At 38.8% G+C, this 13,301-nt stretch overlaps 1 protein-coding gene across 5 annotated transcripts in view; it reads left to right on the forward strand.

The window, feature by feature from the left end:
- Positions 1-13,301, forward strand: part of CPED1 (cadherin like and PC-esterase domain containing 1) — a 324,109-nt gene that overhangs the window by 36,436 nt on the left and 274,372 nt on the right. For 4 of the 5 annotated variants that reach the window (XR_008718075.1, XM_055590783.1, XM_055590782.1 and 1 more), the window contains one exon: positions 1,834-2,011. The exons of the other annotated variant lie outside the window; for it this stretch is intronic. Coding sequence is in view for 3 of the 4 variants with exons in the window: in XM_055590783.1 (XP_055446758.1) it covers positions 1,834-2,011 (178 nt within the window). In the remaining variant the exon portion in view is untranslated. The remainder of the gene's footprint in view (positions 1-1,833; positions 2,012-13,301) is intronic. 5 annotated transcript variants of the gene reach the window in all.

Consider the following 13,301-nt stretch of genomic DNA (forward strand, 5'->3'; position numbering starts at 1 on the left):
TTTCAAAGCTGGCATCCTGGGCGCAGATTTTGTGTCCTTCTGCACTATACCATGCTTTGTAGATTGATTTTCATATAGCCATCATTTGTATGTAATGAAAAATAGAATATGGTGCCTGCCTTCAAAGGATTAACAAGCTAAATCTGTTTCTTCTTCCTTTTCATGTATGTCTTCAAAGATCAGATCTTGATAGAGCATTATGGCCCATTATTTTACTTGATATGGTCATTTATTGAATATGTACGGTGCTTACCAAAGACACAGGGACAATGCAGGCTGAATGTTAGGGAACTCAAATCAGAGATACACACAATTTTGTAAGTGCTGATGGAAAGATGTTTATTAATGAAAATTTTCCAAAGACATACTGCTTGATTTGGAGTTTGCTAAATGGAAGAATGGAGAGAAAGGAAGGATTTGTAGTGAGAAGGCACAGTGGAGTCTATATGAAGCAGCAGGTTAGGATTAGGAATGGAAATGATTAAAAGTGTGACATGACCAGAGAAGAAAGATGGGGTTTAAGTTCAAGTGGCCTGCATTCTGTGATAAAGATGTGGAATTGATTTGGTCAGTAATGGGAAATAATGAAGAAATTTAAGGAGTGAAAATACATGGTACAAATTATGTTTGAGGGTCACGAAATGGACAATTTGATTCAGACCTGCCACTAAAAGTAATGTGGATTCCTAATTTCATTTTTTACCTCTTTCCCCTCATCTGCCTTCTCCAACCCTTTGTCTCCTCTTCTTTGGCCTCTCCCATTTTTTTTTGCCCTAACCTCCACCCAATCTTATCATTCCCTTCAGTAGTAAAAAATGTCTACTTTATCAAGGTTTAATCACAAAAATTTTCAGGAAAACACACAGAATCTGCATTAGACCATATGTGTATGTGTGTGTGTACTCCAGTAGTTCAGTCTTGTCTGATTCTTTATAATCCCATGGACTGTAGACTGCCAGGCCCTCTGTCCATGGAATTCTTCAGGCAAGAACTTTGGAGTGGGTAACCATTCCCTTCTCCAGAGGATCTTCCATACCCAAGGATCAACCCGAGTCTCCTGCATTGCAGGCAGATTCTTTACTGTCTGAGTCACTAGGAATGGCTTAAACCATATAATGAATTTCATTGTCAGCATTCTTTCTACTTGCCAATTCAAAACTTCCCTTTTGTTAATGATACTTCAAGCATCATTGTGAGAAAGAATAGTTATTTGGAGGAGCAGTCAACAGCTGAAGGAAGAGCCTAAAATCTATAGTTCTTGAGTGATACCCTCCTCTTCTCACATGAAGATCCATCCTGTCTCAGTAAGAGGCACTGAAATTTTGCTGCATTCTGATGGAGAGAAGTGACAGCATTGTGCCTGCAGAGAGCTCTGGGATTGCTTTTCAGTTGTCCCCCATGTCCTTCCGGCACAAAATCCATCCTCCCTGGGTCTGTTTCCTCTACTGTGTTTACCTAAAAGAACTATTAAAAGATAAGGCAGCTGGAACTATTACAGAAAATCACAATGCAGATGAAAAGCATTGCTATTAATTTCTATTTTTCAGGCAGAGTTGAGCTCAGTATATCACAGTATTCTGCCAGGAACTCTGTATTTAATGGCTTGAAATCTTCATCTTTCTGGAATAGTGAGAAAAATACAGTTCACCTTCAGTTCTCACAAAGGAGGTTGCTTTTGTCCTTGTGCGCCTTTCAGAGCATTGCCAGAGAAAACCTTCCAAGTCAACTTTCTGAATGGCTCCCGATTTACATTAATGATCTCCTTCAAGGGAAATGTGCTCCTGTTTTCCTCTTGAATTTTTATACCTTCTTTTTTTTTTCCCCCCCCTGTAGATCAAACAGTCAGTTGAGACCCACTTCAGCAGCCATGGCAGAAGGGCTGTTCTCTACAGGCCTTCTTCCTCCAGCCAAAGGGAGCTTCAGCTCCACCGGAGCATTCTCACTCAGCATCACTATACGGTTGTCATCTCTGAAGAAAGGCTCGGTGCCGACCCTGGGCTACTAGAAAAAGGTCAGAGTCAGAAGTAATTACCAAAGTTGCTTGTCATCTAGTGTAAATACTTCCTGGAATGTGCTACTGTCCTCCTCTAAAAAAATTCGCAAGAACAAATTTTTACCCATGATCAACTTTCTTGCACCATAGAAAACTTGGATTCTTTTTTAGCTTCCTCTCCATTCTCCTTTAGTTGCATCTCTTTATTTCTGAAATTATTTTGTTTATATTTTTGCAGTGTTTTGGAGTTACATAGTTCATCTTTAAATGCTGCATAAAAATGTTTATGTTTATGAGCCTGAATACATGTTCTGCCCAGCACTGAACTGCTCCATATTTTAAGAAAATTGCCACTTCATCTGACTGCAAGTAGAATGTGCTGGAAATTGTTTTGAGAAGCCAACTTAAATGTGAATCACAGATTGGCTCTAAATGTGAAAGAAGTGTAGATATTTATCTCACACACTGTTACTAGTCAAGTACTTTTTATTTCTATCATTTGAAGTGAAAAATAAGAGACAAGTTCTTAAATAAGTTATTTGAAAAGGAAGTTGAGTAGATGATGAGGGTCCAAAAGGGCAGTAACAATACAGCTGACAGATCTTGAGTGACTAACCATGTGACATACTGTATTCTGTATTCATGGCCTCATTTAATCCTCACTGAAAGCCTCTGAGTACCCCCAAGAAAAAATACATGCACCCCAATGTTTATTCCAGCATTATTTACGATAGCCAGACATGGAAGCAACTTAAATGTCCATCAGCAGAGACATGGATAAAGAAGATATGGTGCATATATACAATGGAATGTTACTTAGCCATAAAACAGAACACAGTGGTGCTATTTGCAGAGACCTGGATAGAGCTAGAGACTGTCACACAGAATTAAATAAGTCAGAAAGAGAAAAACAGATTAGTATAATATCGCATGTATGTGGAATCTAGAAAGATGGTGTAGATGAACTTATTTGCAAAGGGGAAACAGAGACACACACATAGAGAACAAATGTAGGGACACCAAGGGGTAAGGGGGGCGGAATTAACTGGGAGATTGGGGTTGACATATATACACTACTACGTATAAAATAGATAACTAGTGAGAACCTACTGTATAGCACAGGAAACTCTACTTGGTGCTCTGTGTGCGTGCTTAGTCACTCAGTCATGTCCAGCTCTTTTCGACGCCATGGACTGTAACCCGCCAGGCTCCTTGGTCCATGGGGATTCTCCAGGTAAGAATATTGGAGTGGGTTGCTATGCCCTCCTTCTGGGGGATCTTCCTGATTCAGGGATCAAACCGAGGTCTCCTGCATTGCAGGCTGATTCTTTACCATCTGAGGCAGCAGGGAAGCCCAAGAACGTGAAGTGAGTAGCCTATCGCTTCTCCAGGGGATCTTCACAACCCAGGAATTGAACCAGGGTCTCCTGCATTGCAGGTGAATTCTTTATCAGCCGAGCTACCCAGTAAATGTTCTGTGGTGACCTCAATGGGAAGGAACTCTATAAAAGAATAGATATATGTATCACTGATTCACTTTGCTGCACAGCAGAAACTAACACAACATTATAAAGCAACTATACTCCAATAAATTTAAGAAAGAAATATTCATCCCTCCCCCACTTGCAGAAGAGGAACCCAAGGCTTAGAATAGTTCAGGGATGCACCTTGTATCTTAAACTGTGGTGATGGAAGGGCAGGATTTGAACCCCCCAGATTCCAGATCTCACTTCTGTGCTCATCCTCTTCATCTCCATGTTGCTCACTTCCTCTTTGACCCCTTTGTTGTTGTTCAGTCGCTAAGTTATGTCTGACTCTGTGACCCTGTGGACTGCAGCACACCAGGCTTCCCTGTTGTTCACTATCTCCCAGAGCTTGCTCAAACTCATGTCCGTTGAGTCAGTGATGCCCTCCAACCAACTCATCCTCTGTCATCCCCTTACCTTCCTACCTTCAGTCTTTCCCAGCATCAGGGTCTTTTCCTGCATTAATCGATCATTTTACAGCTACCAGAATGTGGAGCACTCATTCTCTGTGGGCCAATCAGAGTTTTCACTTTAGGATGGCACAGTGTGTGTTTGTTTTCCTATTTATCAAAAGGGAGGAGAGGAAAAGCAATTTGAATCAACTGCTGATCTCCATGGTGTTTTCTTCTGGGAGAAAATAGATCCCGGTGCCACAGTAATTTTCACTTGTCATTTCTGTGTCAGCCATCCTGACATCCTCATAGCACATGCTTTTTAATTAGGTCCCCCCTTGATCTTTAAGGGCTTCCCTTGTGGTTGGTAAAGAATCTGCCTGCAGTGTGGGAGACCTGGGTTTGATCCCTGCTTTGGGAAGATCCCCTGGAGAAGGGAAAGGCTACCCACTCCAGTATTTTTGCCTAGAGAATTCCATGGGCTGTATAGTCCATGGGGTCACAAAGAGTTGGACACAACTGAGACTGAGCAACTTTCACTTTTGCTCTTTAAAATGCTAGTTTACGTTGGTCATGAAAGAGGCTGGGAACACTTAGCCATGATCACCCTTTACCACCTTTTTTTTTTTACAATGTCGGTGATAAAGTTATAAGCTAGTTCACTAACAAAGCTCCCAGGGGAAAAAGCCTCAAAAGATCTACTTTGATGAAAAGAAAGGACTTAAAAATGTGCAGAATACAGTCCATTAGGATGAGTCTTCAGGAATGCCATTTGCCGGCCTCTACCCCCAGGAGACATATGTTAATCTTGAGCTTTTGGAAGCAAATAAGAAAAGCAAAAGGGAAGGTGAAAGCCATGGAATATGGAAGCAGCTGGACACAAAGTTTACAAACCTCATTGAGGTTGGTTCTAAGAAGTACTCATCTGGAGTCTAAAGTTCTTTGGCACCTGATGCAAAGAACTGACTCATTGGAAAAGACCCTGCTGCTGGGCAAGATTGAAGGCAGGAGGAGAAGGGGATGACAGAAGATGAGATGGTTGGATGGCATCACCAGCTTGATAGAGATGAGTTTGAGCAAGCTCTGGGAATTGGTGATGGACAAGGAAGCCTGACGTGCTGCAGTCCATGGGGTCACAAAGAGTCTGACTGAACTGAACTGAAAGTTCTAAAACATCCATAAATGATAATGTCAGAACACCACTGATCAGAATAGCTGTCAATCTTAAGGAAAGATATAAAGCACTTTGTCTTCTTCTCATCCTATAAATTATTTTAGCCCACCGCTGAACAAGGTGATTGTATTAGCACCACCCTTGTGCCACATGAGCTGTGGTCCTGGACTCCTGCAAGGTCTTGACCCTGATAACACAACACTATTGTCCGAAATTCACGTTTTTTCTGCCCCCTCGGTGCTGCTACTCATTGTATATGGGCATAACACAGGTTATCTGTGCTTTCAACTTCATTTTCCATTGTATCCACCTGCAAAACAAGGAATATGTCTCTTCTCTCCCTTGATGTCCTTTGGGTCAGTTTTATAAAAAAAAAAAAAAAAAAAAAAAAGGAGAATTACTTTGCAGCTTCCAAATACCAAGAAAGTGCAAAGAAAGCCTGAAGGCAATAGAATCTGGCAGCCAGAGGAGCTGCTGGGCACAGTAGCACAAGATAACTAGATGGTGTCACCGGAATTTGTCAGTGTAAATACTGATTTGGCTCGCTTTCCCTACATTTCCTCAGTTTTGAAAACACTCACTGCTTCTTTCTTGCTATTCTTTTGCTTTATATGGTAAGATATTATTCCTGGATAGGCCTCAAGAAAGGGTAGCAATTTCACAAGTAAGGGATATTGTTGGTTCTCCATTTGATTTTGTAGTTTTCATTGTGAGAGCCTATGCATCGAATACCTGAGATAAAAAAATCTCCGTGACCATCATCTAATATGTTTCTGATTATCTAACGTATAGAAAAAAAGCCACTTTTTAAATTGCAGCTTGTTTTCCATGGCCACACATTTAATCTATAGACTGTTTGAATTGAAGCACTTACTGTCAAAAATATTTTCTTGAGATTTAATTCGTGTAAAATTTATTTTGCTCTAGTTTCACATATTCAACTTATGCTTGTCTTACTACATGTACAGCGGCAGAGAGTGGGACCCTAAATTGGCCCCTTTAAACTTCATCTCCCCATGCTAAGCAGCTTGGTGGAAGTGAAAGCAATTCAGAATGATCTGGAGACCTACTCTCCTTATCTTTCTTTTCATCATTTGCTGTTTGCTAACCTGAGATTTGAAAAGATTACATTAAAAACAAAAGAAGCACTTCTACAAATGTTATTAAGTACCAAGGTGCAGAGTTGACACATTTATAAAACATATTTTTGGTCTTAAGAAAATAAATATAAAACACATTTTCCCTGTTCTATCCATTTATTCTACCTGCTTTCTAGTCCTGTTTTGACTTTTCCTCCATCATTTCTGCTGATCTCTTTTTTTGTGCCATCCTTTGAAGCACAGGTGGCCTTTTTCAGGGTCCCTTTAAAAAAAAAACAAACAAAACTTTAAGGCTAGAAATGGATAAAAATTAGGAAAAAATTTAAAAGAGTGCTAGTCCAGGCAGGCAACAGTCTACTATAAAGAATAATATGTTCTTAAAGAGTAATATTTGGGCTTCATCTTATATTTAATTACTAATTTAGTAAACATTAACTGGAGGGAAAAGTAAGCAGTCTTAGGTTGAAAATTCAAATATAGGTATTATGTTTTCCCCTGGTTAATTCTATTCTGTGATATAATAGATATTGGTGATTCTAACCAGAACAACAATATATCTGTATCTATTTGGCCTTGTTCTCTGAGTCTTATCATAGTTTATATATTAAACTAAAGGCAGTAATGATATTACTTCACAAGAATATGTGGTGAGAATTTAATCACTTTGTCCACACCCATCAGAGTTCTGGGAGGAAACAAAGTAAAGCCCAGCCAATATTTCTCATTCAGTAGTCTGGGAGTGGGGCCCAGAAATTTGTATGTTAAAAACAGACACAGATAATTCTGATGTGTAGCCTGGTTTGAGGAACACTGTCCTAAGGGATATACTATTGGTTCAAAAAATAGCAATCTTTAGAGTTCATTTTGTAATAAAATGATACAAAAGTGTGCTTGCTATATGCCATTGAACTATTAATAGTGAAGATTTATTGGTATAGCTGTTTATAAGTATTTCAACTTTAAGCTGATTTTGAGGACAGTAAGAGGACAATTGTCTTTACAGATTTATGCCTACAAAACAGCAGACTATGAAACATACACATTTATCGTCCTTTAGCCTCCTACTTTGGAAAAATATATCTTCTGTTTCTGCATTTGTAAGACCATAGAGGTCTCTGCATATATGTCTCTAAAGGAAAAGATTGAAGGACCAACCAATTATTCCTTTTCCTAATATCTAGATACTATATAGTAAATCAGTGCTCTGGTACATGGAAAAGAATAGTGGCCTAAAAGAGAGCAGGTATTCCCCCCAAAAGTTCTTAACCTATTCCCATGGTGACATCCAATAAAGGTGTTTTCTAGGAGACTCTGATTCAAAGGTACCTCATCATTGGATCAGAATTATTTATGTACATTTGAAGGGTAGAGCATATTTAGCAATTTTCTGCCCACTCTTGAGTATACCCTGCACTTTTGAATTGTGTTGTATAGTCCATGTGAAAAACAAATGCCAACTGCTCTCCAAGCTACAGGATTGGAGACTGACTGTCTTATGATTTCAAATTGCTCTTATTTTTGTAACTTGGGGCTTTTATACAGAATGGTCTTTGAAGAACTATAAAAAGTGAAAGACTATATAAATTTTCTTGCCAGGAGTTGACAAACTATGGCCCACTGGCCAAATCTGGCCCAAAGCCTATAAACAAAGTTTGATTGGAACACAGCCACTCATTTGTTTTTGTACTGTCTTTGACCGTTTTTGTACTATAACAGCAGCGCTAAGTAGTTGCAACAAAGACTATATGGCTCTTAAGGCCTAAAATATTTGTTATTGAGTCCTTTACAGAAAATGTTTGCTGACCTGTGGATCTAGACTAATTCTATGTCATTTGATCTCATCATGGTGGTTAAACTCAAGGACTGAGATAGATTAGGTTTTTAACTTAACTCAAACCTCATTCAAAAAGGATTTGATGGTGTATAGCCAAACATATAATAATAAGATTACTAAGATGGAAATATAAAAGTAGGGCTCAAACTGGATATTCCTCTTAGCTACCATAATTTGAGCTTAATTTTGGTTTGAGCTGCCAAGTACACAGCTTGGCAATAGGGGAAAGAGTAGAGAGAGGTTTTGCTCTTGGGAAGAAGGGGACACTGTAGTGCCTCCCCTTGATCTCTGACATGTCCAGATAGTACATTTAAAACAACTTTTTCAAAAGGATTATTAAGTTGATGATGTTATGTACGGTCAAGGGCTAGAGCAGCATTTGGATTGCAGACGAAGTGGATGTGAGCTGAGAGTGTGACATGACAGCATGACATAATGAAAGCATCTCTAAGAAGGGACAGGATTAATACTGTGATAAATAGTATTTATTGATATTTGTACTGATACATTTGCTCTATTGTGTTATAGAGATGATATTTTAAATAATATTGCTACAGCTTTCCCCCCACTAAGAAGGACACTGTAATTTTCCCAGCTGTGTTCTTGGGATGTACTATTAAAGATACAGTTAGCAGAGTGAGATGTTACTACTACTTAATGTTGTGGAAAATGTATTTAAAAAGGGAAAAGCCCATTTCCTTCCCTGTTTATAATTTCATAGTTTCTTCCCTCCCATAAATTTATTTACATTCACCTGCACTCTTAAAAATGTCCAACACATCCATGTATCATTTGAAATTTAGTCTCATTTTGAAGGTTTATTTATAATGGCTACTTGCCAAAAGCTGTTTCTGCTGGTTGTGTGGAAAAAAACAAGTACTGCAGATCAATCTTAACTTTTGTAATGGAAAATGTATTTCAGATTTTTCTTTAGTTTATTTGTATTCAAAAAGAAGCCATAAGGAAGTTGAGATTTCAATTAAGTAAGAAGAGCCTAACCACAATAATTGCTTTCTTGGGGAGGGTAGTGGACTGTGGTAATTAAAGAGAATAAGCTGTGGAGTGAGACTGAACGTGGATTGGACTCCCTAGTGTTATCTTTAATGGTTACACTACCCCGGGCAAGTTAACCTCTCAAAGCCCTCGTTTTTCTCTTCTGAAATGGATTGAGACTGTTCTGAGAATGGCATGTGGTAGGCACTCCAAAAATGGGAGATAATATTGCTACTGCTGCCAGGAACTAGATACAGAAAGGAGATCGTGAAGATTCCTTTGTGAAGAGGTATGTTAAAGGGTGGGCTTCCCTGACGGCTCAGTGATAAAGAATCTGCCTGCAATGCAGGAGACATGGGTTCGATCCCTGGTCAGGAAGATCCCCTGGAGAAGGAAATGGCAACCCACTCCAATATTCTTGACTGGGAAATCCCATGGACAGAGGAACCTCGTGGGCTACAGTCCATAGGGTTGCAAAGAGTCGGACACAACTTACCAGTAGCAGAAGGGTGCTTGCTGCTGCTGGAAATTTTGCATTAAAATCTCCCTATTAAGTCCTATTCTTTTCAAGTCTCCTTCCCAATTTAATATTTTTTCATGAACGATCTGGGTTGTTAACCCTCCTGAAATTCTGACACATGGTCTCCTGAATCATTTCATTAAGAAAAACAACTTCACTTCTAAAAAAATTTGTCAACTCTTTGAGATCAGGAACCCTGTCTGCTCAGCTCATCACATAGAACTATGCCCTCCACATAGGGGCACACGATAAATATTTATTATAATACATAAATAAATGAAGATGAAATAGTACAGTTGAGCCCCTTAAATAGTGAACTACCTTAGACTTTCACATTAAAACTTAATTCTTCAGCCTTTCATTTTTATGTAACTTTAAAGGAACATTGATATTCTACTCATGCTCAAATCTGCTCATATAACAAAAATAATGCAACCGCAACTGTGGTAGGAGATAAAGCTAATACTTTATACATCAAACAATTCTAGACTGTTGAGGTTTTTAATGCCTGTGTCTGTTTTTCAGTTTTCCCCTTCCTTGGATTTCAGGACTCTTCTGACACGTTTAGTGGTGTTACTCAACCTGTTGTTTTTGCAGGAAGGGCAGGTGTGTTTAGTTCTAAACAAGTGCAGGCTCAGGTGCCTTGAGATTTTCACATAAATGTACTTAGCAGAGACTGGAGGTCAGGCAGGAGATGTAGATGTGCGGGCTATCTGCTTAGAGATGATAACTGATTCATTGAAGGTTTAATATTCCATAAAACAGAGGAACACACAGAGTTACCTAAAGCTGCTCTCCAGTAAAGGACATGGAAAAGTAAGCTTATATCTTTTGCTGCTCATGACTGTAGAGAGCATTAAAGGTGAAAACCCCTATCATGTCATTTAGGTCCTGTCGGTGAGTTCTTAGCATTGTGTGAAACATTCACTTCTAGTCCCTTGCTTTGAAAAACGTCATATGACCCAAGATTTTTACAGCATGTATGTCTCTAAAGGAAAAGAAAGTCACCATCAAATTCTTCTCTTTCCTAGCATCCAGGTACTATTTAGTAAATCATCGTTTTAGTTCATAGAATGAATAGTGGCCTAAGAGAGAATAAATATTTTCCAAAAGTTTTAAGCTTGCACCCAGGGTAGAGTCTAAGTAATATGTAGTTCGGGAGACTCTGACTCAGAGTATATTTTATCTTTGGCTTAGAATTATTTATGTATACTTGAGGAGGCATATTTCTACAGTTGCAGTACAAACCAAGAACTGTAGCAGGAACAAGAAAATAGATTGTTCCAATTGAAAAGACCATTTCTGGGAGGCCTGCAAGTAGTTGGGCCAATATTTTTGTATCCCCACTGTTTAACGGGTCGCTTGAGTACAGGATTTATTTGTAGTAATCCTAGAAGGCCCAGGACCTGTTGAAGGATGAACATTGTATCAATCAGACTTACCCAGCAATGGAATAGCCCAGCTCAAAGAGTAGGAAGTTTTGATGGAATAAGAGCAAAGCAGGAATGCTGCAGAGGGCTTGCTTTATCACTCAGGAGAATACATAAAATCAACATCAAAGCCTTTTTCAAATCTGCAGTTTGGGGATGAGCTCTAACACTCATACACACAAAATCAGAGGAAGCAGGACAATATTTTTTTTTAATTGGAGTATAATTGGTTTACAATGTTGTGTTAGTTTCTGCTGTACAACATGAATCAGGTAATATGTATACATATATCCCCTCCCTGTTGAGCCTCCCTCCCACCACCCCCCATCCCACCCCTCTAGGTCATCACGGAGCACCAAGCTGAGCTCCTGTGCTATACAGCAGCTTCTCACTAGCCATCTATCTTACACACTGCAGTAGTGTATATATTTCAATGCTACTGTCTCGATTCTTCCCTATTCTAGATTATCCCTATTCGATCATTCCCTGGAATGCTATTCTCTTCGACCCTCTCCTTCCCGCTGTGTCCACAAGTCAAGACAAGATTTTAAACCTCTATTATTCTAGAATTCCTTTTCTTTAGTCTTTGCCTTTAGTCTCCTGTCCTCTGGCAGAAGAGAGGAACAGGAAGCTAAGATGGAGCGAAGAAACGTGCACCCGAAGGCCGAACTGGAAGTGGTCCCTTTAGGCTGTGGGTGCAGGTTGATAGCAGATGCTTCTTCTGCTTTACAATTTGAGAGCCTAACGAACTCATTCCTTTTCCCCTCCAGCCCCATACCAGCACCCCTGCTGCCTTCCTGAGTTTAATATGCACTAGGACTGTTCAGCAGGAAGACAGAAGAGGAAAGGTCACATTTGAAAGGCACAGTGTTTCGCTTTGTCGGTATTTTGCCTGGAACGCACTTGACATACGTTTTTTATTAGGCAAGTAATAGGTTTTGGACGGTATCAGAAGCGCTTCTGTGCCCTGAGTTAATCAAACTAGGAAAGAAAAGAAACTGAATCAAAGAAATGGCATAGGGCTGCACCGTTCTATTTTATTGGATCATGACACATAGTAATTGTGTGTTTGGGTTTATTGTTATTTTCCTCATCACTCATAGAATTACTGATGTATTTACTCCCAAACAGAATGTGTTCCTTAATTGGCAGGGGAGCACTCAAGGAATGTTTATTTAACCTTAACTTGGTTGAATTGTTTATACTACAGGGATCCGAGTTCAATTTACTTTAGTTTTGGAAAAAAAAAAAAAACAACTTTCTTATTTATAGAAGCTGAGTTATGAGTGATCTCCCCACTCTGATGTTTCCTTTACCCTCCACTGTGCAAAGGGAACAAAAAGCCACTGTCTCATTTTTACTCCAAAGAAACTAAACTACTTCCTTAAGTGGGTTAGTTCTTTCAATTGAAAATGGTAACCAGATGTTTACTGAAATCCCTAGCATTTCTCCTTCAAGCTTATTTTCTTTCTAATTGTTTGATCTTTTTAAGTTTCATAGAAACCAGATTGAGTATTTGAGTTTTCCATAGCTGGGAAATGTTTAATGCCGCTTTGAAGATCCTTTGTACTGTGACTTTAAACGCACTTTGTTCTGCTTCTACTTTTTTAAAAAGATGCAGCATGGAACTTTTATCAGGTAATTTGTTACAGGTCCTTGTTCTCTTTATATTTCTTTAGAGTTGAAAATACTGGGGGATTTTTTGTTTGTTTGAAAATCTAGACTTTTTTGTTTGATTTTGCCACAGACTAAACTGTGCTTTAAATGACAGATCGAATTTGTAAAAACAAATATTCGTATCATATTTAGATGGAGAAAGACTCCAAGAAGGAAAACAAACTCCTTCATATGGGACCTTTTAAGAGACAGTGTGTGGAATTTGGAGACTTCAGACACAGTGTGTTCTATGCTACTGTATTAGCAGATTTAGCTGCTTGAAATATTTTAGACCTTGTCCTCAAACTGGTAGGAGTTTGGGAGCATCTAACCAGATTTTCAGGACTGCCTCTCAATTTTTTTTTTTTAAAATTTGGAAAATTTTTATCTGATAAAGAATTAATATGCAAAATATACACATAACTCATGAAACTCAACATTGAAGAAACCAACTCAAAAAATAAGCAGAGGACCTTATATCACTTTTACTTTCTACTCTCATTGTTATAAATATTGTTGAAACATCCCAAGTCACTTCCTCTTTAATTACGGTTTCCCTCTGGATATCCTGTATGGTTTCTATCTTATTTTTAGCTAAAGTTACTTCCTGTTAACAGCTTCTCTTTGCAGAAGTCAAAACCACAGTTTGGGAAACAAAGACTCAAGGGAAAGGAGATTTTTTT

The sequence above is a fragment of the Bubalus kerabau genome, chromosome 8, assembly GCF_029407905.1.
Source record: "Bubalus kerabau isolate K-KA32 ecotype Philippines breed swamp buffalo chromosome 8, PCC_UOA_SB_1v2, whole genome shotgun sequence".
In the NCBI taxonomy this organism is placed as follows: domain Eukaryota; kingdom Metazoa; phylum Chordata; class Mammalia; order Artiodactyla; family Bovidae; genus Bubalus; species Bubalus kerabau.